Below are 19,677 nucleotides of genomic sequence, written 5' to 3'. Positions count from 1 at the left end.
TAGGTATGATTTTTTTTTTAATATTACAATAAGAAATTACAGTGGGCAGCACTTTTAAAATAACAAAAGATTAAATTGAAATGGGTACTCCAATAAGGTTAAAAACTAAAAGCGAGTGACAGAGCCTCTGTCACAGAGGTCGCCCTATTGAGATATTTTATAGATCTTTGTTTATTTTTATTGAAAATTTTAATTGCGTGAAACACATTCTTCAAAGTATTATTAAGTTAAAATGTGAGCTCCGTAAACTAAGAGCGGTTACAACTGGTAAAAAACTGCTTTAGTTGAATGGTAAATAATTAATAGGTATTTTATTATTTGAAGGTTATGTTTATCTCAATTTATTCTATTTTTTTGTTGAAGGCTGGAGGCATGCTATAGGAACAACTTCATTGGAACAGATGAGGAGTTAGACGATGATATTTCAGATTTTCCAACCCTGGATAGGTTAAGAGACGTTAACGCTAGCACCTTATACATAAAAGACAAAACCAAAAGAAAAATTGCCTTTAATTAACTTAAAGAATTGTACATAATAAAGTGACAATATATTATATTTGACAAGATAAAGGAATAGTTAATTTTTTTCATAAATTATACCTCATTCACCCCCTGTGAAATTCTAAGATCCGAGCTTAGAGTTCGATCTTTAGAGTCATGAAAACATCTACAATGTCTTCTTGTTCTTTCTGACTTTCTGTATTTGAGACATTTAATTCTTCTATACTTTGTTTGATTGACATACACTTATATTGAAATAAGGGATTGGAGCTAAATTTCGAGTTTTATTTTATTTTATTAAGGACCATCAGCAGTCAACAATCTTTATTGTAATAATAAAACAAACACATTCAGCTAACAGCTTGCATAAAATGTGCGACTCTTCAAGACGGCCACAACATGCATTTTAAGGTACAATATAAACAGATTATAACATAAGCAATATTTTTTATAATACTAAAAATTGTTAACCACATTTCTATAGAAAAAAAATTTATAACATTGACAATAAAGCTGTAAATATTATAATTACGAGTGCATAGAGTCATTTCATTTATAATGTATTAATTGGTATATACACAGAAGCGAATGAATTGCATGTAAGGAAATTGTCAATTCACACAAGTGTGAAGAGCAAGTTGTAGAGTATTCTACAAAATACCATGGAGACACTCATTTTCACCCCACCTCATATCCATGTGGATTATAAGGTGTTGTTTTGCTACAAGTGATTCCCAAGGAATTTAAAAAAAATCTGTAGACTCTTTAGAAATAAAAGCAGATCCTCTATTGCTATGTGTATGAAGGGGTATTCCGAACATGTAAAATAAATCTTGTAAACATCTTATAACAGTTGAAATTGTCATTACCTTACAGGCATATGCAAAGGGAAATCTACTGTAGTCATATTGACGAAATTGAAATGGTTAATAAGTACTTATTTGAAGTATTATTTATATTAGACAGTAAAGGTCTTTTGAAGTCATTGTTTGGTCTCTCAAAAGGTGCTGTAGCATTTATTAATTGACCTTTAGATTGTATAAACCGAGGTTTGACTTTGGTACATATTGGGCAACACAGCGTAACAGACTATATCATTTACCGAATACGGTAAATTTTTCATACGAACCCAATGTATCATCCTTACAATGCCAGGGTGGCAGAGAGAACTATGCAGCTCATGTAATATTCACGTGAGCACATACTCTTGTTAAAGTGTCAGCAACTTAGTTTTCTTTACCCGGGACGATAACTTATGTTATATTTAAAACAAGATAATTCTAGACCCCATCGTTCAAGCTTTTAATTTTTATTTTACTGCAATTTTTTGGAATAAAAATAAATGCAACAGAGTGTTAATCTGTTAAAAGTAAAAATTGTTTGTCAATTAAGTAATGACGCATTTGCGAAGACGACGGTGGTGTATGCTTGTTTTTCGATTGAAGATTGTCATTGGTCTGAATCTGATAATCTACAGAAAGCTATAGGAGAAAGAGAAAGAGATACAGCAATGGCAAATTCTGTTGCGTCAGTCTCTACAGCGAAGATCTCATTATCATCAATAACTGTTAAAGTTTACTTCTATTTCTGATTTCAATGACGCAAAGCAATGTTTTGCACTATCATAAATTCGAAAGACCAATGGATGTATTTTCATTGAAAAATTATTTGTCCATTTCACGTGTGTGAAATGGATCTAATGTTCTTTTTAATTCAACGTTATTCGTCGTTATTGGTAGATCTAATGATGGTTTCAATCTATTAGAATCACGTTGGACGGTATTGTTTTTTATATTGTAATCAAGCAGATTAAAAGAATTGACACCAAAGATAGATTTTTGTTCATTAATTGTTAAATTGTATCTTTTGACAGCAGCCATAAAACAATTTAAGTTTTGATTATGATCATCATTGTCCCTTCCAATACTGCAAGATATCTAAATAGCAAAATATACCTTACAGGTGTTCTGTGTTGATTATAAAATTTAAAGCTCGTTGAAATACTGCTACTCCATTTGTGTTTCCAAACGGTATTCTTGTAAATTGGTTAAGAAAACAGATGGGGGCAATTAATCAAAATTTTTATTAATTGCCTTAAAATATATAGTTTCAGGGTTATCTTGAAGAAATAGTACCAAGTAAATTCCGACCTCGTACTGAAAATAAGAGCGAAGCTCGCAAGCTCGAAATTGAATAAGTATAAATTAATACATTATATATATTGTATGTATACGTTATATGCATTATATGTATTGTATACCATTTAGTCATGTTAAAGATAATTAAGACTGATTTAAAACTTAATTGTTTAAAAACCAAATTAAAGAAAAATTTGAGCAGCCAAATATATTTTTTAAATACCATCTATGCTTTTGGTTTTATGCACTGTTTAAAAATAATATAAAATTTTAACAAATGATTATTTTTAGTTAACATATTTTTTTGAAATATTTTAATGTAAAAAAAGGCTGGTATGACTTTTTTTATAACTTTTTTATCTTGTTTCAGTTACCAAATCACAATAAAAAAAATTTAAGAGGCAAAAGGAGAAAGGAAGCAAGGAAAATATTTATTATGATTAAAGTATTTTAATAGTATAACAGGTATAGTATTCAACAGCTGCACTAAGCATTGCGTAAAAAATACTTATTATAGTGTAAACAATATTATGTTAATTTCTATAATTACAGATACAATTATTTGTATTAGACATTGTCACCATTCGTATGTGAGGTCACATACAAACTAGATATAGTTTGCCTTTCATACAACACAACACATTTTGTTTTGTTCTTTCTACGTGCTATCATTATACGTCAATATTAATCTAGTTCAGCTACTATACATTTATATATTTTCTAAATTTAAATAAATCATATTTCTCTATTATCTTTATAATATCAATTTGTTTTATATAATACATACAGCTCTTAAGCAAGCGACACTCAACCTTATTAAAAAATTGTAATATATATATATATTAAACTTTTCCTAAAAAGACATCTTAAAGTTATATAGTTATTGCTATTACATGAGTTCTAAATATTTACATAGTACCTAAGCAAATTCGATGGGACTAACATATTGCTATCTCTGTCTTATTGATGAGGTGAAAATTCTGTCAAATAGAAAGTCCCATCAAATTATTTGAAAAAAAGAAGTTTTTAATTTGTTGTAACTATCATTGTGACTGGTCAAGGCAATATGTGTCAATACATCTTTCTTGAAGCCAAACATCCCGTTCTATAATTATACCACACAGCTATTTTTACATTTAATAATAAATAAATTTAAATAATGAACAATATAATATACATGATTACATGTATGATACACAGCATTGCAACTATTTGTATTAAATATATATATATATATATATAGGTAATCTTATTGCAGGAAATATAAATATGTAATAAATACATGATTGGTGAAAAAGTAATGACCGAGTTTTTTTAGACGGATCTTCTCAGATACACATTTCAAACCATTTGGGCTAGCTTTGACTCATTCCTTGTTAGTGTCTACTTGAATATAGTATATTTTGATTTTAACAATCCTCACATCCTTACCAAAATAGTAGCATTGCGTTTAATAATAATATAAACATTTTCCTTATTTAAATAACTGTAATAACTTTAGTTAATAGTCCAATAGAGCAGGATAGAACACGTGCCTCTCACATTAAGTCTACCAATGGTACAATGACCTTGAGGCTAATCAAACACCTCTCATTAATTCGGTTGGTTGAGTGCGGCTGCTGCTGACATACATTTTCTTCTAATGAGTATTAACTCATTAGAAGGTCATACATCATTTCTTCGCGAGCTGATCGTTTTGTGGTTGAGCGTAGTATTGCCATAATTCAATGGCTTTATTTGCTACAACCTCTTCACATTGTTCGGGTATCTGGAAAAAAAAAACATGATTCATTTTATATGTAAACTTTCAAGTCTTATGTTTCTTCAAATGCTGTATATTATTGAATTAAAATATAAAATACTTATAATTAATGGTGTTTAAGGATATATATTTAAACAATTATAATATTATTTGTCATAATTTCTTCTGACATACATAATAACGTCCTCCAGACAGATTTCGGCCACGGCAGCCAATATCAAGAGAGATTAGCCAACTACGTAGGAGATATCATAGTACACAAGTGTGTGCGCAAACACAGCTGCACTCTCTATTCCTTAACTCTCATAATCCGATGGGACGGCAATCCGACACGACCGAAAGAGTTCAGACGCAGGACCAACGGCTTTACGTTCTTTCAGAGGCACGGGAGTGTACACACTTCCAACTTCCAAACGCTGGGCTGCTACTGAGAATTTGCTGACAGAAAAATCCAATAACTTTTTATTGGCCCGACCTGGGAATTGAACCTAGGATCTCTGGGTCTGCGTCTTTACATCAAGCCACTAGACCAATGAGGCAGTCAGTTTTTTTTAAATTTATTTTTTATTTTATTTCTGTCATATATTCTATATTTAAACTAGTAAAAAAATTATATGTTTAAAGCATACCTCTGAAACACACTTCAGAACTTCATCACCATTTTTGGCTTTAAGTATATTTCTTCGTAAAGTTATAACTAGTGTCACAGCCACAAAGGACAGGATCTTTGGTGCCCCACTACAGATTTTATCCCATATCCTAAATATAGAAAATCATTTAAATATTTTTTTCAAGAAGGCCTATAAACCAATAGACAACTTGATTGAATGTGATCATCTTTGTTCATACATAGTGGTCGACCGTTTAATCAAAGGTCTGTAATAACATGATTCATTCACTAATCAAACTGAGACACAGGAATACATAGTACTGATATTATATGAAAGTGATAATTGAGTGGTACCCTCGGAGGGGCAGTTATGAAACATTATATCATTTTCACATATTTCTGATAAGTTTTAATCTGATTGGTAGGGAATGCTTTCAATCATTAAATCCATCTTTTGTTCAAATTATATAGTTTTGTAAGCAATAAAGTGTTTTATATAAATAACTTTATTACAATTAGGATTATTTGTAATTATTTACATGTATAAATAGTTCAATCAGTGGTAGTTTCTTGTTTGACTATCAATAAGTAAGTGTAATGCTTAAATGTTGAATATTTTGATTTTGATTTGTTTTCATATGTCATTGTTATCGACTTACTTTGTGAGGGATGTGTCATCCAAAACTCCAGCAAAACAGCAATTAAACCATTTCATTAAAGGTAAAACATCTAGTGCTTTCTTCTCAACTAGATGGCTGAAACAAACATTTGTGATATTAAAATATAACTTTTTATTAAATATATATTTCATGCTTAACTTAACATAGATTAAATAGAGAATAATGTGGTTCAAAGTCGTATCAGTACAGATGTTTCTGCCCTTGGTCTTATTGCTGTCGAAATTATTTCCTATCAAAATCATAAGCTCAGTAACCGATTATTCTTTCTTTCCTTCACATTGAAGCCTTTGCTCCAAGATGTGAATGTGCCACCAAACAAGGGAACAAAGATGTAATGTTCCTTGTCGTTACAATGGTACTGGCCTGGTCACACATCAAAACTTAGTAAAATAGTTGGTAAGGTGTACCTCCTTATTTATGGTGTAGATGCTCATAGCTGTGTAAATAAATTTGTTTTTGTATAAAAAAAGTAATTACATACTTATATAGTTCCCCATCTTCCTTTTCAAGCATGCTTTGAAAGGCTTCCTTTAATTTCGGTAATTCTTTCTGCATGTTACGAACTATCTCTGTAAGCACCTTACTAAGCCAGTAGACGTCCACTTCATCATCGTAAAGCTGAAGTAAAGTGTTGGCTATTGGTATGAATGTGTCAGCTGACTGCAAAATACACACATTGACAGACATAATGCACTGAAATATAACACTTCTAAACTCCTTTTTCTAAATCAGATTGTATTTTATATGAAAAAAATATGAACAACGCCTGTTATAAAGGATAAACACATATACCTATTTTCTCTGTTTTAAACAAACATACTATGAAGCCCATGTTCTTACTCAAATGATAGTTTTTACTTGAATCGTTAAAAACAAACAACATATTTCATTATGAAATACAAAACTTATATATAGATTCTTTTGCTTAGTTTGATACTAACATTATAATTTGTTTCTGGGAATTTGGGGGGTTTCCGTTCTTCATTTTCTAGCAGCCACATTGCTAACAGGATCTCACTACGAGGGGCCTTCATATCAATTAACTCTAACATTTCCACTGCATACAGCATATGGTTATATTGGTCTGTGCGTTGTGCTGCCACAAATTGGTGGGAATCCGCATAAACAGGCAGAATATCTGAGAAATATATTAAGCGAAAAATACTAAAATAAATTCTTTAAAGCAATATTTATTGTCGGTGTTGAAATGATTAAGAAAGTTAATAACAAAACAATTTATCAATTTCTGTTTAACAACTTATGCAATTAAAAATCTTTTGTTAACATGTGTTGTCAACAAGTCAAAAGTATAAAATTTTTTTTTTTAAAATGCACAGCTTTGTATACACATAGAAAATAATATTCGTTTTACATTTAGTTTATTGTTATTTTGAAACTAAGCTACATAAACTTAATATTTACTAACCGAGTAACACTTTCCATACCAAATTCCTATAAGCAGCAGGTACAGTGAAACGTAGACAGAATTGTTTTAGCTTAACCCTGTCCCAGGGCTTCTCTTTCATAAGTATTTCCAAAGATTTCTTCTCCTCTACACCGCGGCAACCAACTTTTTCATAGTAAGACGATCGAAAATTTCTTTCGTCTGCCATTTTTTCGACGTAAAGTGAGGCGATCAATAGTAACGCTTATTGAAAGGCATTCATAGGAAATTCCAGTACTTTTTAGAATCAATACCTTGTATTTTTAATTAAATGTAATAACAGTCGCTAGTGAAAAACACTTATTTTAACGAAACGAATTAAAGAACAGATTAAAATGTAAATATGTCAATGTCATGCAGTTGCCATTGAAAAATATAATTAAATATTATAAGCGTAACCATGTAAGTAACAAAGTTATTAGATATAAAAATTATAAGGAATAAAGAAATGGAAATAAAGATAATTTATTTTTATTTCGTCGTAAAATTAAAGATAATTTTAAAAATATGCAAGATTGTATTCTTTTTTCGAATATTGACATAATAAATGAACGTTTTTCGTATCCATAGTAATAGTAACAAGCTTTACTGAACTTGCTAATAAATTGCGGATTACTATATTACATATTAAAAATGGAAATATCAGATTCTAAGATAGGGGATTCCGACTACATAGCAACCAAGACAGCTAAGCTAAAGGAATTTTTTAAAGACGCAAAGTTTCCTAAATCTGTTATTGATAAAACCATAGAAAATGAAATGAAACCATTAATTCAAGGCGTTAATGTAGACAGGCCCTATATAGCCGCATCAGCGTCAGGAACTGTAAAGTCAGAGTATGAGGTCATGACAGGACAACCATTTACTAAAATTGAAGACCATAGTAAGCCATTAACCTCTGAAGAAATCAAAGAATTACTGAAGGATAGCCCTATTATAGCAGAAAAAGCCCGTCAGATTCAAATTGTAATTAATCATGAATCTCATAATAATGAAATCACTGTTCCCTTAGATCAGGTAAATATATCAAAGTACGATGATATTCAAGCTGAACTCGATTCATCTGTGGGTGATTTTGCGAAACAGAATACAATCAAATACAAAAATATGCAAGCCTTGATGAATGCTGCTGCTGCTTATAGATCTAAAAGTCAAATATTTAAGGCACAGACCATTGATGAAGAAAATCTATCTAACGATTCTGAATCAAGTGATGAAAGAGAGTTTGATGCTATCGATAAAGTTGTTACTGAATGCACAAATAAGTCTTACGAAACAAGATATAAAGAGACCAAGGAAATGTTACAGCAATTGGCTGACAAACACGACGATCCTAATGAAATTGAAAATAAGAATAAGTTACAAATAGAAGAAAATAAAATTTTAAAGGAATCGTCATATTGTTTAGTGCGTGGTCCGAAAATAGACTCTTCTTTTGAAGGAATCAAAGAAAGTTATGCTATTAATGATGCTTTAAATATCCCTATGAAAGATAATCCAATCAAACTTGATCTTAGCGGCGAAATTAAAAATAAAATAGACTCTGAACGACCGGCATACAATGATAAAAGCAATAAAAATGATTGCGGTCCTAAAAATTTTGAAGTCAAACTTAAAGCAACTGAAAAGGTTCTTAACGATATAAATTGTATTTTAAGTAAAGATGAGCTTAATATGAATGAAAATAATTGTGACGAAACTAAATCGTTACGTCGTAGCTTTAAAATAACAGATTCAGTGCTATCACTTCAGAATAATAATTGTAATTCAAAGCAGGCAAGTAATCAAAGAGTTAAATTTGATGAAAACATGGAAAGAACTTTACATAATACACTCGGAAATATTTTTGAAATTGGTAGAGGTGACAATGCTGAGAACAATGAGCTAGAATTTAGGGAGATGAAAAATCTTGCCCGTAATATTGTTGAAGGTGCTGAAAATCTAAACACACTTATTAAAGAAGATATAACAAATAAACTAAACAGCATGAATGAGTTACTAAATGGTGTTAATGAAGCTTTAGAAAATTCTAGAAAATCTAATCTTGCTTATCAAAAGTTAAAGGAAGAGAGTGAGATTCAAAAACACCATAAAGCAATTACTGAAATAGATACGCATGAGAACGTACGAAGCATTAATAGTGAACAAAAATCTTCTTCTCTATTAGAACTAGATGACATACACAGCGCAATAAATAAGTTAAACACTGAAATAAAAGGTCATGAAAATAGAATTAATACAAGTAAAGCGAATTATGAAGATAGAAATAAAGAATGTAAGGACTTTCTAAAAGACTTGGACGACGTCTTACAAAAATCACAAAGTATTTTGCACCCAAAGTCTGCCAATATCAATGTAGGTAATTCGGATGAAGTGCAAAGTAAATGTACATTGAAAATAGAGGAAATTGATCAGGTGGACGAAAGTATTGATAGTCGTATCGTAACAAGAGACACTGTAGTAAGTAAAGACCTAGAAAAGAATAGAAAGATTGACAGACTTTTATATGATATAAAAGATAAAATGAAAGATAATAAGGAAGTATTGCGTCTGGCTAATAATTTATTGAGACGGGAAGAGAACAAAAAAGTATGTGCAAGTACAAATCAAGGAATATCATTTGTAGAAACAGATGATAAAGCCAAAGGAGATTATGCACGCAATAACGAATTACAAGATAAAAACGAAAACAAGGACAAAATATCGGAAGTATACCCTCTCGATCAAGAGCTAATAGGTAAATAAGTTAAATGATTTTTGAATAGACAAGTCGCTTTTAATAAATTGTTCTTACTAATGGATTGTTCCTTTGTAGAAAAGAATAAAGAAGAAGAGAAAAAACAACAGGAAAAGAAAGATAAACAAAGAGAGTTTCAATCAAAGTTAGATAAAGAATTAGAAGAAAATGACAGAGGACCCCGAATGACAAAAGAGCTTCTCAAAAATATTTGCAAACAACACAAACTGTACTGCACTCCTTATCTTAACGATATACTTTATTTACACTTTAAGGTAAGGCTTTAGTCAAATCAAGTCAAATACATACACTAAATCACTAAGTAATAATGTTTTAACAAGTCCACTAAAAAGACACCATTACTGTCAGTACTTATGGTACATATAAAATTGTCAATTTGCATCTGGTGGCTTAGATTATATACTAAGTTTGGATAATGGATATTGTTTAATCAGATGTTAAGCAAACTTAATAGGAGTTAACATTCAAAATTAAACATTTTAGGGATTTCCAAGAATCGAGAATTTAGAAGAATACACTGGTTTGAAATGCATCTTTTTAGAAAATAATGGTATTCAAAAAATCGAAGGCTTAGATACGCTCGCTGAACTGAAATGTCTCTATCTACATTACAATATAGTGAGGAAGATTGAAAATTTAAACGGTTGCCCCAAGTTGAATACATTGAATTTAGATCATAATTTTGTAACGAAAATTGAAAATTTGGACGTTGTACCCGATCTACAAACGCTTAGCATTAGTCATAACATGTTAAGCGGCATAGGTGAGAAATATTATTAAAATATGTTGAATAAAATATGTAAATAATATGTTAACGTCTCTATTTTTTTAAAGTCACGTTTTGATATAATTTTATTAACTTTTTAGATGATTTAAATGATTTGCGACAATGCAAGAATCTATCAGTTTTAGATTTGTCATACAATCGTATAGAGGACCCGATAATAGTCGACGTATTAGCTGATATGGCTGCGTTAAAAGGTATCACATAGTTATAACATATAGGTTTAAATAAATTATCAAGAGAAATATTTAGGTGCACCTACATCAGTTTAAGTACTCATTTCTATTATAAATACATTTTCAGTGCTGGTGTTGACCGGCAACCCGGTAGTGCGGAACATACCCGCGTACCGTAAGACGCTGACACTCCGTCTGTTGGAGCTGCTGAACCTGGACAACCGTCCCGTGTTCCCGCGCGACCGCGCGTGCGCCGAGGCGTGGCGCCGCGGTGGCGTGCAGGAGGAGGTCGCGGAGCGGCGCCGGTATTTGTCGTTCACGGCCCTCTGTGTTATACTATTTATTTATTTATTTGGATCTCCAACAGTTGTACATAAGATTTTGTACATTTAAATCACTTTTTACATTAACTTAAAACTAACTATGCACAACCAATTATAGGAGAACACACCATTCACATACACAATTACAAAATATACAAATCAAAAATAGAATAAAAACAGAAAATAAAAATATTTAAATAAAGAACAAAAAACAAAAACAGAAACAAAAGGTAACTAATTAAATTTTTAAACAAATTAACAGTTTATACTAAAAGAAACATCACATTTTTTCATGAACGATGAGAGCCCGTCACAACCAATGTCCAGTGTTACTGTGTTTTTTACATAATAATTATATTCTTTTTTTTTTTATAGAATAGGAAGGTGGACGAGCATATAGGCCACCTGATGGTAAGTGGTCACCAAAAGCCCTTAGACATTGGCATTGTAAGAAATGTCAACCATCGCTTATAGCCAATGCGCCACCAACCTTGGGAACTAAGATTTTGTGTCCCTTGTGCCTGTAACTGGCTCACTCACCTTTCAAACCGGAACACAACAATATCAAGTATTGCTGTTTTGCGGTAGAATATCTGATGAGTGGGTGGTACCTACCCAGACGAGCTTGCACAAAGCCCTACCACCAGTGATTCTCACGACATTCGCGATATTGGAGCATTCTGTCCAAGTTTCGTTTGAGTGCGGTCAATTTTAAAGAACGGACATGGGTTGCGAGGAAGTCCTCTAGGAACATTAGTATTAAATCTACTCAACAGTCTATCGTCATCAATTTTTTCATTAAATACTTTATAAAGCAATTTCATGTCTATCAGAGATCTTCGAAACTCCAGTGGCTTCTTTAAAAAAAATCTAGTTTGTTTTTGTAGGACTCTAGCTGATTTGAAGCTTTAAAACGAAAGACCAAATGTTAAAAGAGTCTCTATTGAACACGTTCTATTCTCTCAATATGGATCTTGTAAGTGGGGGACCATACTTGACAACAATATTGAAGTTTACTTCGTATCAAGCTATTGTACAATTGTAGGATTGTTGATGACTTTTTAAAATCCTTAGACTGTCTTAAGATAAAGCCAAATAGTTTAAAAGAACCTGTTACTATTGAATTGATGTGCTTATCAAATCTTAGCTGATTGTCAAATATTACACCCAGGTCTCGAATACAATTAGTTTTTTTAGATGTTTGCCCGAAATATTATATGAACTTAACAATGGATTCCTTTTTCTGGTAAATTTTATAAAATTACATTTGCTTGGATTAAACACCATGTGATTAATTCTACACCATTGGACTAGTCTATTTAGATTATTTTGAAGAACAGCTATATCAGATTCTTTTTTTATAACTTTCGCTATTTTTAAATCGTCTGCAAACAGATAAACCTGACAATTTTCATGATATTTGTAATATCATTTATGAATATAATGAAAAACAAGGGCCCTAAATTTGAACCTTGTGGAACACCGGAAGTAGTATGGAAAGGGTCAGAGCACTCCCCGTCAATATCGACTTTGGAATATCGATTAGACAGATATGATTTACACCATCTCAGAGATGTATCAGAAATGCCAAAATACGAAAGTTTTCTAATCAGTATCTTATAGTCAACCTTATTAAATGCTTTGGAGAAATCAGTGTAGACTACATCTACTTGCAGGTTTTGATCAATAGCATCAATAAGATGGGAAACATAGTTAAGTAAATTAGTATTGGTCGATATTTTAGACATAAATCCAAATTAATAGGGAGAAAGATGATTTATAACATGATTAAATATGAATGGGAGAACAAGTGACTCAAAAATCTTTGACATCACTGAAAGGATTGATATAGGCCGATAGTTAGATACAAATTATTTTTTTTTCATCCTTGTGAATCGGTACTATTCTTGCTTTCTTCCATTTATCAGGAAAAATACCTTTTTGCAATGATGCGTTATAAATTAGATGTTATGGGTATGATATAGAATTTGCACAGCTAGTAAAAAACATTGGGGGTATATTGTCAGGTCCAGCTGCTATTATGATAGTCAACGAGAATAAAGTATTTTAACTCATAATATATGTGTGTTTACATACATCTGAATGATTCTATGAGGAGACATTTTAGCTTAGCTCTCATCCGTATATAAATAGTCCTTGATGGAGGGATCATTGTTGTAAAGCACATTGACACACAGAGTCTACTATGTCAACCGTTCGATATTATTTATACAAAATGAATCTTACCAGGTGGATAGCAAAAGATCAAGAGAAGGTTATGCAGAGCGTACGTTATTTGATCAAGATGCGCGATGAAAACAAGGCAAAACGAGAGGTGCGAGAACTGCTTGAGCAGGAGAAAATGGGTCCTCTGGCGATAGAGAATAAGGTTTGAAATCAACAAAAGAGTTTCGGGAATGTTTTAGAATAGTTATCAATTTTACTGAACCATGTTTCCTAAGAAGGTACAATAATATAGAAGATACATATCATAATTACAGAAGAACAGTTTCCTTGATGATAAGTGGTCACCGGTTTTCCAAAAACATCTGCAATAAAAGAGGCGTTTTTCAACCCAACAGGAACCTGTTAATACACATGATATATAATGCTTCATATATGTATAGCGTGATACTTACTTTTTGATTAAAAATACTTTCTTAATAATTGTACAAAATATATTATTATTTAGGAAAACGAAAATATTGAAGCGACTAAAGTTGAGGAATTAAATACAAAAGAGAAGGAAGAAAACACAAAACCTGGTGACGTTGAAGATGTGCTGACAGATTCTGATACTGATGACACTACAAGTGAAAGTGACTCCAGCGGCAGTGATAATGATGCAAAAGGTTTTTATATATATATACAACATAAAAGCACATAGGCTTCCTGATAGCAAATGGTTACCATCTCTCATAGACAATGGCGCTATAAGAAATATTAATCATTCCTTACACCTTGAGTGCGCCACAAACCTTGGGAACTACGATGTAATGTATCCTGTGCCTGTAGTATCACTGGCTGGCTGGTAAAATATCCAACGAGATTACTAATATCTAATATATATCCTTTTTTTACATGCAATATCGTATGATTCATAGGTGGATAGAAAAATAGATAAGATAAATAAAATAAATAAAATCCAATCAGATAAACTATTTATGCACATAACATAATTATATAAGCTAAAATGTTTAAAGACTATAAGGATTGTATACATTACTACTGCATTTATACAACTATTGTACCTTCTCTTATAATTTGTACAATAGGCGTCGATGGCAAAACCCTATGTAGGCAGTCTCGTGGCAGACTTTCATTATAACAGCATCTTTTGATTTTATTCATTTTCTCACCTGGAATCGATTAAACTTTCACTGCCATTCTTTTAATAAAGCTACCCACTTATGCCAAAAAAATTATGAATGTAAATTTACGAGTACATCAATGCGTGTTATTTTTATATTTTTTGCATGCTGTTTATATATCTAGGATCTTCTTCTTCTTCTGCCTAGCGTTTTCCCGGCCTAGTAACGACAGGGTCCGCTTTCCTGCATCTACGCCTCCACTTTGCCCGATCTAAAGCGTCCTCCTTAGTGAGATCGTGCTCTCTCATATCGTCCCTCACATCATAGGATAGGATGATCATCAATAATCTAATGAGTTTTGATTTTTATCAAAATTAAATAATATTGTAGATGAAGATACCAGTAAAATTGAATGGTCACAAATCGATCAAGGCAAGCGTTTAGTTCAAGAGCTGAAAGAGGAACAAAGCTGTGAAGCGGAGTGGCCAGGTTTCAATATAGCTCCCAATGCTGGTGATAGGTATGTTTTTTTTAATAAGACAACATATAAATCATTATATTTACCTTCCTTACTAGAAGTATTAATATTTATATTTTTTCAACATTCAGAAATAACGATTTAAGCGCTATAAATAATTTACTATTTAATCAAACGCCACATACGGAAAGGAAAGAATCATCAGCGATATTAAAAGGTAAACACGCGTCGCATACGTTATGTACTACATTCATATTTATACTAAATAAATCACTAACATATATAGACGCATATGTTACAGAGCACATTAAAAAATCAAATCAGAACACTAAAAGTGATGAAGGTCAGATTGAGAAGTCAGTTGATACAAGTGTAAGGAAGCCTCTCATTGAAATTATCGAAGAGTATAATATGAGATCTCAAGAAAACGAAAGAAATAAGGGGCTCAATAAAGTTACGATAAAAGAAATAAAAGCCAGTAGTGCTGGCGATGAGCACTGTAAACAAAAAGCAAGCAATAAAAAAGTAGCCATTACGGAAATTAATAATGAAAATAAGGAAGAGATAAAAAATGATGACATCAATGATGGTAACGGTAAAGAAGCAAACCAAACAAGTGATGTCAGCCTACCTCATGCAAGTCATCAACAAATGACTGAAAACTTAGGTGACATTTACCACTTTTTTTAAATAATTTTCGTAGTTAAACATATATTACTAAAAAGAATGAATACTAATTATAGTTATACCATGTATACATAATAATAATGTCCTCCAGATCGATTTCGGCCACGGTAGCCAATCTTAAGAGAGATTAGCCAAATGCGCAGGCGATATTGTAGTGCACAAGTGTGTGCGCAAACACAGGTGCACTCTCTATTCCCTAACTCTCAAAATCCCATGGGACAGCAATCCGACACGACCAGAAAGAGTTCAGGCGCCGGACCAACGGTTTTACGTGTTTTCCGAAGCCCGGGAGTGTACACACTTCCAACTTCCAGACTTCGGGCTGCTACTGAGAATTTTCTGTCAGAAAAACCCAATATATTTTTATTGGCCCGACCTGGGAATTAAACCCAGGACCTCAAGGTCTGGGGCCTTACATCAAGCCACTAGACCAACGAGGCAGTCACTGTCTCGTTGGCTTGGCAGCCGTGGCCGAAATCGGTCTGGAGGACATTATTATTATTATTACATAATAATAACTTAAATCGTTTTTTAAAATGTATAAAGTACGGTATTATGTATTTATTGTCATTGTGTCGTGTTTATAATAATTATAAAATGTAAAGGTACGAGTGACAGCAACAGTGACGGTGTAGCTTTCCTAAATTACATGCATCATATTAATTCAAAAACGAACGACGGTAACCTGGATTTGGAACCAAGTGCTGAAGATTTAGAAATATTTAAAGAGCTTGAAAAGGAACAGCTTGAAAGAGAGGCTAGGATTGCTCGAGGAGAACCTGCTGTTGATCCAATGGTAAGTAATAAGTTCTTAAAAATATTTATGTTGCCATTGCTTAAACGTTACTTTAGGTAAGCATATTATATTTGCTTATAAATTCATCTTCATCTGACTGATGCGTCGTTATGCACACATATTTACTTACCTTTACAAAGATAAATATGTATAATAAAGATACACATATTTTCTTAGAATAGGTTTTCGTTATTCGATTTCATGCAACTGTAAATAAATACTATATATATATATATATATATTTACTAACTTTAGAAGCTATACGATGCAAAGATTATGCAAGAGTTCCACAAAGGGCAAGAACCAACGCCGGCTCATGCGCTTGAGGAGCGGAATTTCGTAACAAAATACGACCACCGCAACGCTTTCGATAGGGTTGCTCTCAGTCAGCTCACAGGAGGCGATCCTCCAGGTAAGTCGGACTCTTTATTAATGATGTATTGTCTCAAGATATTTTTTATAGATGTTAGGCTCAAAGAACAAATATCACTGACAAAAATACATATAACAACTCACAACGCGTTATATCATCAATACCATATGTATCTTTATATCATCCATAAGGTATTCTTAAAAAATAACTATTATTAAAAAAACTTCTTTTTTTTATCAAAGACGTACTATTAGTGTTCATCGATAAGAGACTGAATAAATGTATTTTCTAAAAGTGCATTTTATCATTAGTTGCGCATTTTTTTTTTCGAAATTTCATTATCTAAATAATTGTATTTTCTCTACCTTATACTGTACTTTCAATGCTTAAGGCTAGAGTGAATAAATTTTTAGATGATAGCAAAGTTATGATAACTCATATACCAGGAGCTGTGCTTTACAAAAACATTGAAAAGCAATTACCAGTTCCTGAACTACAGTATGATGTTGGCGATGAAGTCATAGAGTCTGGTCGTAAGAAACTGTCTTTTTATATTTTGTATAAATATACATAGCTATAATAGAGTTCAATTACTTATTTGTAGAAATCAGTGTACATGTTTAACTGCATAATGCATTATGCAATCATTAAAATATTTTTGGAATTTAATTGAGGGCTAAAGTTTCTGCTACAAATAGAAGTACAGAAATAACACAACAGACCAAACACGTAAGACCAAATTGTAGTTATAATGCACGTTTCTCCTCCACGTTGAACGAAGACATCGTGAGCAAACCTGTCAAGCAAAAAAGATACTGGAACAGTGAGGTAGGTAATAAGCTCTACCTCCTTAAGAGGATAAAAGACCTTTGTAAAGTGACAACCAAAGCACAAAGATTGAAATTATAATCACTTAGGATTTTCCCACGGATTTATTTGTGTAGATTATGTATTTAAAGATTATAATTATGAACCTTACGTCCACCTAGCTTCGTCAGCTGACACTGAATCAGCACACATACCAAATGATTCTGACACAATTAGTTCCGAAAGCGACATCTTAGAATCACCTAAGTCGAGAAATAAACAGAATATAAAAGAAAAAAACTTTAAAGATGATAAAAGCAAAGATTATTATTATGGTGAAGATGGCGAGGCAGATGAATTCAACGGTAATATAATATATAATACGTTAAGACACGCAAATGTTTTTGTTATTATAATAATTTAAGAAAGCTTTATCAATCTAAGAGCCACCGTACAATTTAAATATCACCATTGTATATTGATGATTAAGGTTTATATTTTAATGCAGATGAAATGCCAAATCGTGAACGCAAAGAGTGTCACTCCACTTACGAAACCTTGGGCAAAATGGATAGCGATGATGCCAAGCAATCGATAATCAATGCGATTAATTCGTATGAAGACAAAAGATTCCCTTCGCAGGGTATATTTAAATTTAATTGTTATATCGTTTATTATCAATTTAACCATCAATCAATACTTTGAAATTTAGATGAATATCGATTAAATTAAGTTTAATGATAAGATGTATTAATCTACTGAAAATAGTCGGTCTCAAAAAACCAAATCTAATTTCGTTTTCAGGTGTTAATTATTCTGATATGGGACAAAACGCTCGCATAGAAGACTCTGTTGCTACAGAAATACTGAAGAAAACAATTAAATATGAGGAGCAGGAAATGTACAAGCAATTGGATGTAGTGACGTCATTCGCTAGCAGAGTCGATAACAGCACGAATGCTATTATTGAAAAAATATCTGATGAGTTGGAAAATGAGTATACTGTAAGTTATAAGAATAATTGAGATATTATACCACAAAAACCTAGCACAAAACGGTCTTGAGAATGTTTTTGCTTAACACAAAAAATAACGTCAGTCGGTATTTACGACACCTGCACGTTGCTGTGGGATATTTTTAACTCCAACAGAAACCAAACCTTAAAATGGATCTTAATGATCTCCTCAACTTCATTGTTTTTTTATTCATTTTTAATTTGTTGACAAAGTCGTAACGTAGCTAACGTTAGCACTGGTAACAATGTGGTTATAATATAGGGTAGGTTAACATAGCAACCATATTTTTCTTCCTTAGTCCCTAAAAACGGAAGCCGTCTTTATCTGGCTTGATTGGCATGTCTCAAGGTCCTATTCAAAGTATTAGGTACTAACAAGATTTGTGTCTTCCAGTTACCAGAAGTGTCACGTATTCTTAAAACTCATATAGAGGAAGAGGAAATACATCAGCGTACTTTAAAATATATCAATTATATTCCATCGCCGACTGAGTCGTTAGCTGACGAAAACGATGAAGTTGAAAATGATGACACTTTAGTGCCAAGTCAAGATGTTTCGCTAGAAGACACGCTGACAGAAGAAAATGAACGAGGCGAGGTGTTAGAAGCGAACGATTCGGGAATCTGTAACGAGTCTATTGATGGAGAGAAAGTTAATGACGAAAATGAGCGTCCGATTAAACAAACTGATGATATCGAAGTAAGTGTTGAGGAGATGAAATCAGAGCCGAACGAAACGCATATAGGCGATGTGTCAGCTGACGATGAAATATTCGAAGACTGTGAAGAGGATGTTAATGATTTAACGGAAACAGTCAAGAATATAGATGGAGTTGAACATTATTCGTTGGAGATGAAATTAGCACTTGGACTTAGTAAGGATTAATGTGTTCTACCAGTCGTGAAGGCGGTTTTTTTTTGGGCGACCTAATTTTGTTTATTTTAATGGGTTATTTTATTTGTTTATTATTTATGTCACGATGTTTGCGTCTGTTAGTTCTGCACGGATTTAAATAAATAGTATTTACAATAAG

General features: G+C 32.2%; 2 protein-coding genes and 1 long non-coding RNA gene across 3 annotated transcripts; 2 read left to right on the top strand and 1 right to left on the bottom strand.

The window, feature by feature from the left end:
• Positions 1–130: 130 nt before the first annotated feature.
• On the top strand, positions 131–3,849 carry LOC126778336 (uncharacterized). Its single transcript, XR_007670130.1, has 3 exons — positions 131–291; positions 364–912; positions 3,010–3,849. It is a non-coding gene; the product is annotated as an uncharacterized LOC126778336 (long non-coding RNA).
• A 19-nt stretch (positions 3,850–3,868) lies between these two features.
• LOC126778247 (TBC1 domain family member 7) lies at positions 3,869–7,439 on the bottom strand. The gene is made up of 6 exons (XM_050501735.1): positions 7,118–7,439; positions 6,633–6,829; positions 6,173–6,351; positions 5,671–5,766; positions 5,031–5,160; positions 3,869–4,407 (listed from the first exon to the last, which is right to left on the bottom strand). Exons 1-6 carry the CDS (start codon positions 7,302–7,304, stop codon positions 4,312–4,314), a joined length of 885 nt encoding a protein of 294 aa, XP_050357692.1. The 5' UTR covers positions 7,305–7,439; the 3' UTR covers positions 3,869–4,311.
• A 329-nt stretch (positions 7,440–7,768) lies between these two features.
• On the top strand, positions 7,769–19,633 carry LOC126778033 (cytadherence high molecular weight protein 2). Its single transcript, XM_050501381.1, has 17 exons — positions 7,769–9,872; positions 9,951–10,147; positions 10,377–10,656; positions 10,761–10,874; positions 10,981–11,158; positions 13,427–13,565; positions 13,869–14,028; positions 14,878–15,007; positions 15,097–15,182; positions 15,267–15,632; positions 16,258–16,448; positions 16,704–16,860; positions 17,268–17,354; positions 17,811–17,993; positions 18,137–18,271; positions 18,433–18,632; positions 19,038–19,633. Exons 1-17 carry the CDS (start codon positions 7,769–7,771, stop codon positions 19,527–19,529), a joined length of 5,199 nt encoding a protein of 1,732 aa, XP_050357338.1. The 3' UTR covers positions 19,530–19,633.
• Positions 19,634–19,677: the final 44 nt, after the last annotated feature.

This window comes from Nymphalis io, chromosome 25, assembly GCF_905147045.1.
Source record: "Nymphalis io chromosome 25, ilAglIoxx1.1, whole genome shotgun sequence".
NCBI classification, from domain to species: Eukaryota; Metazoa; Arthropoda; class Insecta; order Lepidoptera; family Nymphalidae; genus Nymphalis; species Nymphalis io.
Note: the sequence above shows the minus strand (reverse complement) of the source record. Positions and strands in the feature narration are given on the sequence as shown.

What these genes read in the sequence shown, in the direction of transcription:
- LOC126778247 (XM_050501735.1), bottom strand. Translation starts at nt 7,304, where the DNA reads ATGGCAGACGAAAGAAATTTTCGATCGTCTTACTATGAAAAAGTTGGT. An exon ending in TCCCAGAAACAAATTATAAT is followed by an intron (nt 6,352 to 6,632) that starts GTTAGTATCAAA and finishes TGTATTTTGCAG; the next exon opens with TCAGCTGACACATTCATACC. An exon ending in GAAGATGGGGAACTATATAA is followed by an intron (nt 5,767 to 6,172) that starts GTATGTAATTAC and finishes TGTTTGTTTCAG; the next exon opens with CCATCTAGTTGAGAAGAAAG.
- LOC126778033 (XM_050501381.1), top strand. Translation starts at nt 7,769, where the DNA reads ATGGAAATATCAGATTCTAAGATAGGGGATTCCGACTACATAGCAACC. An exon ending in TGAAGTCATAGAGTCTGGTC is followed by an intron (nt 17,355 to 17,810) that starts GTAAGAAACTGT and finishes ACGTCCACCTAG; the next exon opens with CTTCGTCAGCTGACACTGAA. An exon ending in AGTTGGAAAATGAGTATACT is followed by an intron (nt 18,633 to 19,037) that starts GTAAGTTATAAG and finishes TGTGTCTTCCAG; the next exon opens with TTACCAGAAGTGTCACGTAT.